We start from the raw sequence: 14,406 nt of genomic DNA, 5'->3' as shown, positions 1-14,406 counted from the left end.
TGAGAAAAAAATAATCTTGAAAGAATCACATAGAAAGAAAGAGGCAATGTACTGTAGTGTTAAACCCTTACTTTCTAATGACAGTGTTGATATGTTATCTCGAATAGACAAGCGCCGTACATACATCCGCTTGCGTTACTTAAACACTGTACATCTGGAAAACGGTTGCCAAATTGTACCCTCCCACCACCCCCTTTTGTGTAAGTACATCGATTTGAGTTTTGTGTGTGCTTACTGCCTTCCTTTATTCAATCTCCAACAATTGATGATCCCAAAAAGGTATTTGATTTAACGGATGGTAAAGGAAATGTACAATGCTTTGCTATTCAAATCTATCTCTTTTTATGCACTTCGAAAACAAAACAAAAAATGTATGTACTGAGGAAAGTGCAGCACTTACCATTTGCAAAAGATATAACCTATTCGGTGCATGTTTAATTAGTACTTTTTTGTAGACACTTGTTGCATTTCTTGTTGTTTATTCCGTGCTTGTATTTGCTTTGTTTTCTTCTTTCTTTCTTTTGTTGGTTTTGCTTTGTTGTATTTGTTGTTGCTTCTCTTTTCAGAGCAACACGTCCGTTAGGTGTGAGACATGTACAGCTGCTGAGAGAAGATAGGTGAGGTGAGGGAGGGGGTTACGAAACAGGTCTCAACTAAGACATACACGCTGAATAGGAAGCTATAAAACAGAACTGAGCTGAACTGAAGCCTAATGTTACAATTAAGCAGTTGCAGCCCATTTTCCTCAGATCCGAACAGTTTACTTCAACAAAAATTCCACACACAGCTGTAAGTGAACGAAAACTCAAACCGATCCCTCACTATACTGTCAAATGTGAGTGTTTAGTACTCGACGGTGACAGATGGTTCGACCTCGAGCACTGTGTGATACTGATGAATACAAACCGACCTGCTTGCATGGTGATCAATTATAAAAAAACACCCTCGGTATAGCCTCGGCAGGACAGGACACGAGAACGGTTACGTTGTCTACGAATAGTGAGGCTACGACTACGAAGGTTTATTTAATGTTAGGTCAAAGAATGCTGCTGTATGTTTGTATGTGTTAATTCTCTCAGGTTTACTTCCGTTTACATACTTTGTAGGCGCTTACACTTTTGAACAAACGTAAAGGTAACCAAATGCTATATCGATGTATGCCTGAAAACACGAATCTTCTTTGTAGTACTTAGCTCGTTCTTCGTACAAAACGTAACCCCTTTATTGTCTACTCTTTATATGAACAATTCTTTCTTTCTTTATTTGGTGTTTAACGTCGTTTTCAACCACGAAGGTTATATCGCGACGAGGAAAGGGGGGGTGATGGGATAGAGCCACTTGTTAATTGTTGCTTGTTCACAAAAGCACTAATCAAAAAATTGCTCCAGGGGCTTGCAACGTAGTACAATATATTACCTTACTGGGAGAATGCAAGTTTCCAGTACAAAGGACTTAACATTTCTTACATACTGCTTGACTAAAATCTTTACAAACATTGACTATATTCTATACAAGAAACACTTAACAAGGGTAAAAGGAGAAACAGAATCCATTAGTCGCCTCTTACGACATGCTGGGGAGCATCGGGTAAATTCTTCCCCCTAACCCGCGGGGGGTCTTATGAACAATAAACCATGCCTTCACTAACAGAATTATATATGTAGCGTGTGTGTGGAAGACTTGGCTAGGTAAGTGTAGTGCAAAAGACTTTCAAACTCAATTTTAAACACACATACATGTGTTACAGTGTACGAGACTCTGTAGGGTCGTTTTTCGTGGGCATGTATACATGTGTGAGGGTAAAAAGGCACGCCTCGTGATTACCTATGAACAGATCACTATCCGTAAAGGTGAACAGATCACTAAAAAAGGTTGCAGCAAGCGAAGGGTGTCCTTGTAATGTGGCCAGCATAAACAGTTCAAAGCATAACACTACGTGTACTGTACCCTTTAGATTACATCTCTGTTGAATGCTTAAAACATTGCTTTATAGTCAAGCCCTATGAGCGAAATACAACAGAAAACCTATTATTAAAATTCCGAACAGTACTCAACAGTTGGCTAAAAATATGATACGTGAAAATATCACCGATACCGCAACCACTGCCATTCCAAGTCGTCTACTGAAGTAACTGTTAAACTCCGCACACAGAACGTGCAAATACACGTTCACCGGTGTGTGTGAATGTATATTGATCAATGTCGCACCGGCATGAACTTCGAATGCAAACAATCTACCTACCGTGAATTGCATAGGCGAACTGTTCGTCAAATATAAGCGCTTACACATTTTCCTCCGACAGCGTTGCTTTAATGAAACCGCTGCTAGTTTTGTAATATTTATATGATCGAAAGGGAGGTATCGTTTAAATGAAAGGGAAAAGGAGAAAACGAGGGTAGGTTGGTGGACATTTTCTGTCAGTGTTGATATGACATATATATATGTATTGGTTCATATCGAGTTACTCACACGTGGGTATAGTTTAAGTTACTCTCTCTCTCTCTCTCTCTCTCTCTCTCTCTCTCTCTCTCTCTCTCTCTCTCTCTCTCTCTCTCTCTCTCTCTCTCTTTCTTTCTGCCTGCGTGTGTCTGCCTGTGTGTCTCTGTCCGTCTGTCTGTCTGTCTTTCTTTCTGCCTGCGTTTTGTGTCAGCCTATGACTGTGTCTGTGTGCCTGTCTCTGTCTGTCTGTCTGTCTGTCTGTCTGTCTATCTCTCTCTCCCTCCCTCTCCGCAAAGTTCGTTATACTCTGTCTTACAACAAGACTTCGAGTGAAGCAACAACGGAGGCATCAACTAATAATCAGAAGGTTACACAGTCAAACTGGAAATATTACCTCACACGTTGGCTTTAACATAATCGTGTTACTCATGGAAGACACGAATCATGGTTATGGCACCAGGAAAGAAAAGAGCTAATTGTCTCCCTGTGGAGAGTTGATCGAGTGCGCTCCAGAAGCACTCTGCCAGGCCGTAAACCCCTACAGATCAATAAATGTCCGGGGCCCGGTAGCTCAGTTGGTAGAGCACTGGACTTGTGATCGAAAGGTCGCAGGTTCGAATTCGGGCCGGGACGGACACGGGTCAACTTTATGTGCAGACCCAGAGACGGAAGCCATGTCCCACCCCCGTGTCATCACAATGGCACGTAAAAGACCTTGGTCATTCTGCCATAAGTGCAGGTGGCTGAATACACCTAAACACGCAGACACCTGGGTAGCGCGACTCCGTTGCTGCTAGCTTTCCACTGGGAGGAAGCGACCCGAATTTCCCAGCGATGGGACAATAAAGTAATGAAAATGAAAAAAAAATGAAATGTCATATGGCACCAGGCAGCCACAGGTAAAACTCTTTCCTCTATTGTTCACACAACAGTCCTCTCGATCTGTCAGTGTGGGGAGAGATAACACTTCCCTAGCTACTGTTCAAATATCAGCATTCTTGGGCTCTAAATACAACTCTACTGTCACAGTTATGTTGAATTCAGCTCTACTTCCAGCATTATCAGTTTTACACCACACACCGCATTGAACGACAGAAGGCAGGATTGGATTAGTGTAGGCGGTACACACGTATCCAAATCCGTTTGTTATTGAATAACTCGGGGGCTTAGCGAAAGCTACCGGCAGCGGCTTGTACTGCTCCCAAACCAGGGCTAAGATTACTCATCCACGAGTATAAAACATATCACAGTTTACTTACCAATCCCGAAGAGATCTTGCATGACTCCATTCCAGTCCGTTCTCTGTTTTATTTTCTCTTGACACTCTCTACACGGGCTGATGTCACGATACCTGCGATGTCTCCTTCTGTATCGAGACTCCATGTTGAGGTATATCCACGGATCACACTCAAAATCAACTCAAGATTCGTATGTTGTGTTTGACTCACTGTGTAGGCTGAACACCGTTCTCCGATCGCCAGTGAATGTCAGGGCGAAGACACTGAAAACACTCCTTTCACTTCATCTTTCAGTCTCACCTGCCTAAGCGGCGAATCGACAGAAGTGTCGTCTGCCAATTTAGCCTCGTTACGACGCAGCCCGAGCGCCGCGTGCGAGAGCAGCAGTCAATGGCGTCACGTGACAACTCGCAGCCAGATTTGCATATTTGCTCGACGAACATTTGCCTGGCAGACGGAAAAAGCAAGGTGGGAAACTTGAATTGAATAACGTCTTTTCAATGCAGACGGTTCCATGGCCTTTAGAAATTTATGTTTGGGTTCGCAGGGGAGGGGAGAAAAGACCTTTCAACCTTTTGCTATATATATTGCCTGAATGCATTCTCTTTAGTGCAGGCATACGGGTAGGCTGGTTGACCTTTGCTATTTTGGTGACAATGATTTTCTTCTAAGAAGTTCCACGTTCTTCTTCTTTTCGAAGAATTGTATTCTATTTCTTTTACATTTTTACTGCTTTTGCTTTGAACGAATATTTGGTGACAAAAGTTGAATTCTGTGTATGTTTTTGATGGAGAGTTTGGTTTGTTGTGATGCATCCGCACAAATATGCGGGGCCGTTACCGGGAAATTTTATGAAATCGAAGAAAGAGTTAGATCAGTTTTGATGCCTTTTGTATTAAATTAAGGGTAAATCAAGCTTGATTTGTTCAACATATGACTTCACTTTACTTGTTTTGTTTAGTTCAAAGATTGATTTAGGCTGGACCTGGTAGACACAATCCCATCAGAGTCTTTAAAGTCCACACGGTTCGTTGTATGCTGCATGGTAACAGGTGTTTTAGGGCTGTAAGTTTCATCATAGCCTTTTACCTCTATAGTTCGTTTTAAATCTCAACAAAATTACAGACGTACACATGTTGTTGTGGGTATCATTTTCACTATAGTCTTTTACCTTCTTAGTTTGTCTTAAGGCTCCATGGAAACAGGTGTACAAAGTTTCAGGGCTATCAAAAAGGTAAGGAATGTTGACACCTGACTCTATTCACACCGTACACTGAATCACACCTGCCTTTACCTGGGTAGACCTTCTCTGTTTCAATACAACCGACCTTTACGCGGAACGTTGCATGTGCTTGACGTTTTATTTGATGCACAGGTACCGCAATCCACCTAGTCAAGACCACAGACCTTAAAGTTCTGTGGTCAAGACTGCTTGAATGACAGAAAACAGTTCAAATATCGCTGCAGAATAAAGCATGTACATAGATATTCCAAGACTCCAGATTTGAATGCACATGTATTCATAGACAACTGTTTTAAAATAAGTTGACAGGCAAATTACAGATCAAGTTTCATAGCAGCGTCAAAACCTAAGTTCGTGTATGTTTAGATGCTCCGGAATTTGACATGTCAATGCACATAATAGTTATACTGAAATAGGAACCGGTAACAATTACTTGTGTTGACTGATGCGTCGGAGTTTCATGTTTCATCGCGGCATGGACATTATATCCTGGAGCAGTAAAGTATTCACACAACAAATCACATTCAAACTTCACAAACTGAATTGTAACATGCTTATACTTCAACCAGGTGTTACAGGTCACGGTTTTTATATCCACACTCTTGTGACAGGTATGGCAAACGTAGCGTGTCGGTCATTACCATTCTGTCAGTTATACCTTACATTTCGGTCATTAATGTAATGTATATAAATATACTCTTCCAGCGATAAGTCGGGTACACCACAAGCCATTAATACCCATTGTTTACACCTGACATTTAGGATGTTAGGGTTCTTAGAAAGAAAGAAAAAATGCGAAGAGACACACACACGCACGCACCCACAACAAAACGCACGCACGCAAGCACGCACGCGCGAACACGCACGCACGCACGCACACACACACACACACACACACACACACACACACACACACACACACACACACACACACACACACACACACACACACACACACACACACACACACACACATCCTATGATCAGTGCTGTTACCTGTACATAATACTCAAATTGAGATCACATCTGCGCGGCATGGATTTTTGATGTACTGCGCATTCTATAAACGACGACTGCGAAGTTATTACAAAACAAAACAAAACAAAAACACTAATCCGTTGTTGCTTTTTCAAGTGCCTGTGAATATGATGCAGCGAACCAGGGATTCTGTATACACTTTATTCTCCTGCCATGGGTTGGGACATGTAACATACTGTTGTAATTTGACCTTGATGGATTTCTTAATGTTATATGATATATCCTGATGCGGGGAAAAACATATCAGCAAAGCGTAGAGAGGCTACAATTTTAACAAACATACTAATGCATCGCGAGAAACCCAATGCACAAAGACTGAATAGCACAACCAATCGAAAACACACACAAAACGAAAGCTTTTAGTTTAAGGAGTACAAAAGGAGTGAATCGATCAAGGGGCAAAACAAGCAATATTTAAAACAAAGAATTGTAATGCATCTTCCACGTGAAAGAAAAAAGCTTAATAATGAACGCAATGGAAGGACAAGGGGAACGACCCCTGCAATCTGACATAACGATTACCCAAGCAAAGTTTTGAGTTGCCTCCCTTGTAATGTCACTCCGCCTGTTTGCTTGCAATCTCTCACAGCGACTGATGCTAGCCTTTCAGCAACATGGTTCAGCCCCATCTTCAACGCCCCCATATTGATCCTCCATTCAAACCAACTTAGTTACAAAGAAACAATCAAACACAAATAAATACACATATCAAACAAACAAACAAACAGCATACAAACAAACATGATTCAGTCAGTATTGAGCCCATCTAATTGGGCACATCTCCGTGGCAAATGGACAGACAGACCAACAACAGAACAATCACAAGCAGACAACCAGGGGGGTAGGTAGGCATAAGACAGAGCAATAACTTAAAGGCATACTAACGCCCTCCCGTGTTTACAAAGTGTAGTTTGCCCACAATCGATGTCAAACGCACCATAAGACAATATAATGACGATACGTCACCATGCGCGGACCATAATACATGCATTACAGCTTGTTCTAGCCTCTGAAAAAGTGAGGATGTCAACAAAGCCGCGGTGTTCTCTCCCTTGCATCAACGTTACATGTGTTGCCAAATCTATAAATAGGACGATCCAGATCAAAATGAAAATTCAAATATCTCAACATTTAAGGGGTCCTAGACCACAATATTTTGCAGGGAACTTAATTTAGTCTGTCTCCAGCTGTTGGTAAAGCAATTAGCGTGTATAGTCATCGAGTACATATGGCTTTAAACAATAACAGCAAATAACATTTAGGCAAATGTACAGCATCTCCACAGACAGCAAACAAGTAGAGTCGAATTTCATTTTATCCCTGGGCACATCCACACCTGACGGTTTGAATGCGAAAATGTGATGTACTTGTATTCCCCAAACATACTGTGGATTTACGGTACGTGTGTGTGAGTATTTGTATCTGTGTGTGTGTTGTGTGTGTTTCTTTCTGTGTATGTTTATGTGTTTGGTTGTGTGTGTGTGTGTGTGTGTGTTTGTGCGTGCGTGCGTGTGTTTTTCCTCTTTTTTTAAAACATTTTTCTCCCCCTTTCTCCCCCCCCCCTTTTATGAGTGTGTATTACTTTTAGTCTGTATGCCTGTGCCCTTGACATCATCCAACCACTTCTCTCCCCTTTCATTCATTTCTGTTCCTAGAGTTCCTTCCCCTTTTGCGTGTTTCCCCTCCATTTTCTTTCAAACCATGTTCGTTCCGTGTTGCGTCTGTTTTTTGTTGTCTTTTGTGTTCTTTTCCTGATGAAGCTTCCAGAAGCGAAAATTCGTAATCGTCTTGTGTCGTCTTTGTATCGGTGAGTACAGTAATCCTTTGTTTTTTAACTTTAAACAATAACAACAAGAATAGGACTAGGAGGGTTTAACAACAGTAGAAAAGGGCATTGCCAAAAACAAAAACAGCAAGTACAGCAGCAGCAAGAACAACTACAACACCACCAACACCAACGTCAACAACAAGAACACATCACCAGCAACCACTCCACCCTTGACACGTGTTAACCATTTCACTCTTCACGCTTCAATGACCAGACTCCAAACTACCCGTTCTGGCTCTGAAATGTACCTTGGCTGTACCGACACGCTACATTACTCAGGGGACATACTTCAATGCTATCCTTTTACAGGTTTTGTTTTGCTACCTGTGTCTCGCACCCCTGGCCACCAAACCGGGGGAGAGGTGAGACGGGCGGATAAGATTGTTGGCACTATTAGCACATGCGTGGCGGAATTGTTAAACTGTCTTTAAAGAGAGGGTGCTGCCGTGTTTTCGGTTTCGAGACGAGAGTAGATCGAGTTTGATAGATGTAGGAAGCAAGTTGTCTGCATGTTTGTGTCCTTGTGTCTACCAGTCTGTCTGTGTGTCTCTCTGTTCAGGGCATACCTTCGAATTTGATCAATCTTAAAACATTATTCTCAATGAAAATGGAACAAGCTAAGTAGAGAAGAAACAGAGACAAGATAGACAGACAAACAGGCAGACATGCATACAAACACACAGACAGACATACGCATAGACAGACAGACAGACAGACAGACAGACAGACAGGAAATCGATTACCCAATGTCTGAGATTTTAATGTTTTCACTGAAAGAAAACCGGAAGCCACAGAAATATTCACAACAGTCTTACAGTTTTGAAACCTATTGCAGAATGAAGTCTGTCTCTTTAAATGCCAATCATGCGTTTGTTTAACTTCAATCTCCGCGAGTTGTAGTAAATATGCGGCGCGTATTGGTACGGCATGGCGCTATCAGTCACACAGATTTCTGGCACCCACTTGACGTTGGAGATTACCATGATATGTTTCCCCATTTCGTTTTCAGCGGGAAGAAGTTGGGCTGATATTGACACATACTTACGAAAGCTAGTCCCAGTACTCCAAAGACCCCCCCTCCCACCCCCCTTCCCCAGCCCCAATTACAAATTCACCGCCCCCTTACCCCATTCCCAAACCTTCTTCCCCTCCCGCCCATTCTCCCACTTGTCACTCTTCTATTATTTCGAAAAGTTCTCAATTATTTGAGAAACAAGTGAGTCAGTAGCCTTCCTATTATCACTTGCTCTTTATTTTTAAAACACATATGTTCCTTCTGGCTATGTCAAGCTGCGTCAGGTTTTGTACCAACCTATATAAATTTAGATAGCGGTTGCAATGTGTACTCAAGTATGGTTGTGTTCTATGCCCATGGAGGGATAGATGGAATGACACAGTGACACTGGAAACTGCAGACTATGATTGGTTTTCTACAATTGTGTGTAGGTGTGTCCGTCTGCATAATGCTAACGCGCACCCGTGTGTGTGTGTGTGTGTGTGTGTGTGTGTGTGTGTGTGTGTGTGTGTGTGTGTGTGTGTGTGTGTGTGTGTGTGTGTGTGTAAAAAATACACAGTGCTATACAAGTGTAAACAAACACATTCACTGACGAGCAAACGCAGATTTCGATGCAAAATTATTAATCTTCTGCTGCATTTTAAAATACAGTTCACAAAAGGAATATATCAAACAATGCTTTTTCTTTATAACAGTTATTTTCAATATTCAATACATAAACAAAAATGTTTTAAATAGGCATCTGATTCTTCTAAGAGGAATACATATGTCTTTATATAAAATTCACTATAAAATAAAGCGGTACTTTATCAAAAACCCTTCTCATGACCTGTTCGAGTTCTTTTTAATAATCAAGAGAATGCTGGCCAGATAAATCGTGAATTATGTCTTGTTATTGTTGTTTAAGATACATATATTTCAGTATAATGCATTATATTCAACAGACTTCAATTAGGTGCTCAATATAGCCTACTGCCGTTTTTTGTAAAGACCACCACAATGTTTCTTCTCTTTTGTTTTTACACACGAAGGACACACTGCTTATAGATCTATGCTAATCACCACCCCACGCCCTCCACACAATGCCATAACTTAGACTTTTTGATACTTTCCACAAACGAGAATCACAAGTTTTTGAACAATGATGTCAAGCAAACTTTAGTTCAATAAACGCAGCACTGATTTGATCCCACGTTTCCTTGTCCTTTGATTTGTATCCGCGAACTTTTAATTCGCCCTGATCGCAAGGCAGATTCCTTAGACTTGGTCGTACTTTCCACAAGAGAGAATCATGTGTTCTTGTTCAATTTTGTTTGTTTGTTTGCTTAACGCCCAGCCGACCACGAAGGGCCATATCAGGGCGGTGCTGCTTTGACATATAACGTGCGCCACACACAAGACAGAAGTCGCAGCACAGGCTTCATGTCTCACCCTGTCACATTATTCTGACACCGGACCAACCAGTCCTAGCACTAACCCCATAATGCCAGACGCCAGGCGGAGCAGCCACTAGATTGCCAATTTTAAAGTCTTAGGTATGACCCGGCCGGGGTTCGAACCCACGACCTCCCGATCACGGGGCGGACGCCTTACCACTAGGCCAACCGTGCCGATTTTTCTTGTTCAATGATTTCGAGTATACATATGTTAAGGCCAAAAAGTAAGCGCCGACCCTAAAGGTTTTTTTCGCTTTTCGTAAAAAAATAAATAAAAAATGAAGTCAAGTATACTTTATTTAGTTTTAATATATCTAGGTCAAAAACATGTGCTAAATAATTGTAAGTAAACTAAGGAAGCGTTTAAAAAAATAAACACGTAAAAAGACGTTAACAAAACGTAAGAAAAAGGTTTAAAAAAATAAAAAATAAAAAAAAAGTTAAAAAAAGTAAAAAAAAACGACCGACCGACCCTATTTTTGTCCGCGATGTTACCGGAAACAGACATATTTTTCTTTTTGGCCTAATGGTTGTATGTTTAACATTGTATTCGTTCGGCACTGATCTTATTTTATACGTCCTTTCATGTTTGATTATTGGCACAGGATTTTGCAATCTCCCTGATCGCGAAACAGATTTCTTAGACTTACTGATTCTTTTCACACGAGAAAATAATAAGTTCAATGATGTCGAGTACATATTCTTGGGCATTGTATTCATACGGCACTGATCTTATCCTACATTTCCCTTACATTTGCTTTTTAGCCGCGAATTTTGAAATCGCGCTGATGGCAAGACATATTTTTGTTAGAATTAATGATACCTTCCATGAGAGAAAATCACAAGCACAATGATGTCGAGTACATAATTGGTTATTAAGGCATTGTATTCCCACAGCACTGATCTTATCCTACACATCCCTTTACCCTTTGCTTTTTTTGGCCGCGATATTCATTTAGTCATAGTCTTGTTATTAACGTAGACCTGCCTACCCCCAAAATTACAAGGTGTAATGAGCCCAGCCAAAAACAGTAATCTAGTGGAAGAAGGTGTAATCAAGATTCTATTCGGCATCATTTCGCACATTGTCTCTTGATCTCCTGCTCGGACAATTTCTCCCTCCAGTTTTGTTACTGTATCACTCGACTCAGACTTCCTGATAAAGAAACCGGTAATTCGGTAATTCTTTTGTCTTTGGGTTTCCATGGGCTCTCTTTACTGCATCCTTATGATCATTATTAACGATTGAATGTCTAACCTGCGTGGAGCCTAGGCAAACTCTGCACCTTCCCTAACTTTGATGCCAACAACCCGCCCTTCGTACCATAGGCATAGGTTTTGACCAGAGCAAAAACACCCACAGCCAGTAGAGCGACGAAGAAGAACAGCAGAGTTGCCATCATACACTGTCTGCGCCATCCCTTCATCCCAGCTTGAGACGACTTCTTTGTCTTGTTATCTTGCTCCTGGTCGCACCTCATGAACGAATCAGTCAGAAGCGGTGAGGTTGAGCCATAGCTGACGGCGTTTTGGGATTTGTTTTCCAGGTAAAAGATGGAAGAACTCTTCGATTGTAGAGCAGAGTGATCTGAAACATCCATCTTCGTCTTTCTGGGATTGAAAGCGAACAGGCTCGATCCGGAGAAACTGCTGAAGAGTTTCTTGGACGAGGAAGTCATGAAAGGACGCTGTTCTTCCTTGGACGACGTCTGCGGATGACTAGCCTGGATGAGACGCTTGTTGCGTTTCTTTTCATCATGATCGTTGTTTTTAGTTCGATCATTGCGTCTTTGGCAGCTTTCATTTTTACCATTTTTGCTTTTCTTGCAGTCATGCCTTTCACTGCGGTCGTCGTTTCTGCCGCAGTCACGGCTTGTCCTGCAGTGATTGTTTTTACTGCAGTCAGGGGTAGACTGACTCTTACGCCGACCAGACATCTTACTCAAAGGCTTCCAATACCTTTCATACGGAGACCGGTCGCTGTGATGACTAGACTGCTTGCGTGGGTCCTTTCCGTCTCCGATTCGTTCGTACGGAATTCTTCCATAAAACGACAATTTCCTGGCGAAAGTCTCGTAAAGGCTGAAACCGTCTTCGCTTCCGCGTCCGGACAGCATGGAATGTTTTCTGTACTTGTGGTCGCCAGGTTCGTCAAAGTCATCATCCAGGGGGATTTCGTAAAAGAAGTCCAAGTTGACTGATGATAGTGAGGACAGATTATAGTTTTGTAGTGTTGAGGATACACTCCCGCCGAGGCACCTTTCCTGGTGGTGTTGATTGGCCATGTTTTCTTGATCTCTGGCGCTGTGTTTAGTTATGACATTTCCCTGATCGCCAAAGCTGTTTTCTTGAGAATATGGATTTACGATACTTTCTTGATCACCGAAGGTGAGCTCTGTGTACTGGATTGTGTCGTTCAGATGGCTTTGCGGCAATGACTTGGCGGGTTCCTGGCGAGTGTTTTCAACACAGATATGGACATCTCGACTATGTTTCTTTGCGCGCGGTGGGACGACTGGTTCGTACAGTGTCAATTCACGATCAACGTTGAAATCAATGAGCGATATTGGTGCAGATGACACTGTAGATGGTACTTCGCCTGGAAAAGACATTTCTTCATACAAATGCTCCTCTTCGGCAACGTTATCCTCCCACGATTCGGACAAGAAACTCTTGTCTAAAGACGACGCCGGCATTCTGGGCAGAGACATCGACTCGTATAAATGCAGAGATGCTTCTTCGTCGAAGGAATTGCCAGTGCTAAGATCTTTGCCTGATTGTATGAAGAACAGTCTTTCTTGCGACTTGAATTCCATCCCTAAACGATTTTCAGTTTTAGGGGCCGGGCAGAAACCTTTTCCGGACACAAAAGCGTGGTGTCTTTCTCAGACGAATTGCTGGTCCTAGAATCTTCCGTAGTTGCAGAACAAAGGGCAGGTGAATTCACTGCTTCATACTCTCGCTCATATAAGTAACCCTTGTTTTCAAAACATTTGCTTCATGATAGGGTTTCCATGCACACTACAGCCGTTGCCTGTGGTAGAGCCATTGTTTGCTTCAGCTGCACTGTTCCTCTTCTTTGCTGAACATGCCATCACCATTCCCATCAAAATATACTGTAGCAGATCATCTCTCTTCTAATGAAAATGTCTATTGTGGTTTTCTACTGTGCAACACTCGACGCTCTCTTGGCGCAAAAGCAATGGTCGCATCGAAAAGTAAACGTTGCTTTCACAGCTCGACAGCACAGCCAGGAAGAGACCTTATGTCTTAAGTTCTCAAACGAAAAGTATAGAACTCAAAGCTGGCGTCTTAGACGTTTAACGATAATCTTATCTTAATCGTCATACGACATTTTACGTTGCAGAGATAATTGTTTCTCGTAAACACGTACTCTAAATCACAATCGAAACGGCCGCATACGCGTACTATTATGTCAGACTTAATTCCGTTATGACAGTGCTTAGCTACTGTCGAAACGTGTGTGGAGAGAGAGAGAGAGAGAGAGAGAGAGAGAGAGAGAGAGAGAGAGAGAGAGAGAGAGAGAGAGAGAGAGAGAGAGAGAGAGAGAGAGAGAGAGAGAGAGAGAGTTTTAATTGAATGTAAGTGAAACACACACACACACAATCAACACAGCCTTACAAAACAAACATACAAAGACACACACACACGAAGATCGGATACACTAACAATTCAACACTACATAATATATACCAAGAGCAGCAGATCTAAAAACATGGTACAAAACCTGCACTTAATTAAACACAACCATACCTCGTAGAGACATAAATCTCGACTGTCTCAAAAGACTCAAAAGAAAAAGAAAAAAACCTAAAAACAACAACAAACAAACAAACAAACAACTATTTCACAGATCTAGACAGATATCACCCAAGACATAAAGAACACACCCAAGACTCGCGAATAAAAAGAGAGTTAACTCCACAACAGGGGCGGATCAGTTGCTTTGTAAGGGGGGGGGGCACTTTGAATCGAAAGTGAATGTGATGGGCGCGAAGCGCCCGAATTTGCTAGGGGGGTCCGGGGGCATGCCCCCCCGGAAATTTTTTTTTGCCCAAAGAAGCAAAATGGTGCCATTTGAACTTAGAAATGGTCATAGAATCAGCATAGAAAAATCTTTTTTTTTTCTTCTTCTTTTTTTTTTTTT

General features: G+C 41.9%; 1 protein-coding gene across 2 annotated transcripts in view; it reads right to left on the bottom strand.

Annotated features, from left to right (window-relative positions):
* The window catches only part of LOC138947358 (F-box/LRR-repeat protein 7-like), a 49,658-nt gene that overhangs the window by 29,179 nt on the left and 6,073 nt on the right, over positions 1 to 14,406 (bottom strand). The window contains exon 1 of one of the 2 annotated variants that reach the window (XM_070318813.1): positions 3,700 to 4,003. The exons of the other annotated variant lie outside the window; for it this stretch is intronic. Coding sequence (XP_070174914.1) covers positions 3,700 to 3,823 — 124 coding nt within the window. The 5' untranslated portion in view covers positions 3,824 to 4,003. Of the gene's footprint in view, positions 1 to 3,699; positions 4,004 to 14,406 lie in introns of those variants that run through there. 2 annotated transcript variants of the gene reach the window in all.

The sequence above is a fragment of the Littorina saxatilis genome, linkage group LG14, assembly GCF_037325665.1.
Source record: "Littorina saxatilis isolate snail1 linkage group LG14, US_GU_Lsax_2.0, whole genome shotgun sequence".
Lineage (NCBI taxonomy): Eukaryota > Metazoa > Mollusca > Gastropoda > Littorinimorpha > Littorinidae > Littorina > Littorina saxatilis.
The sequence above is the reverse complement of the archived record's forward strand: the minus strand, read 5'-3'. Positions and strand labels throughout refer to the sequence as shown.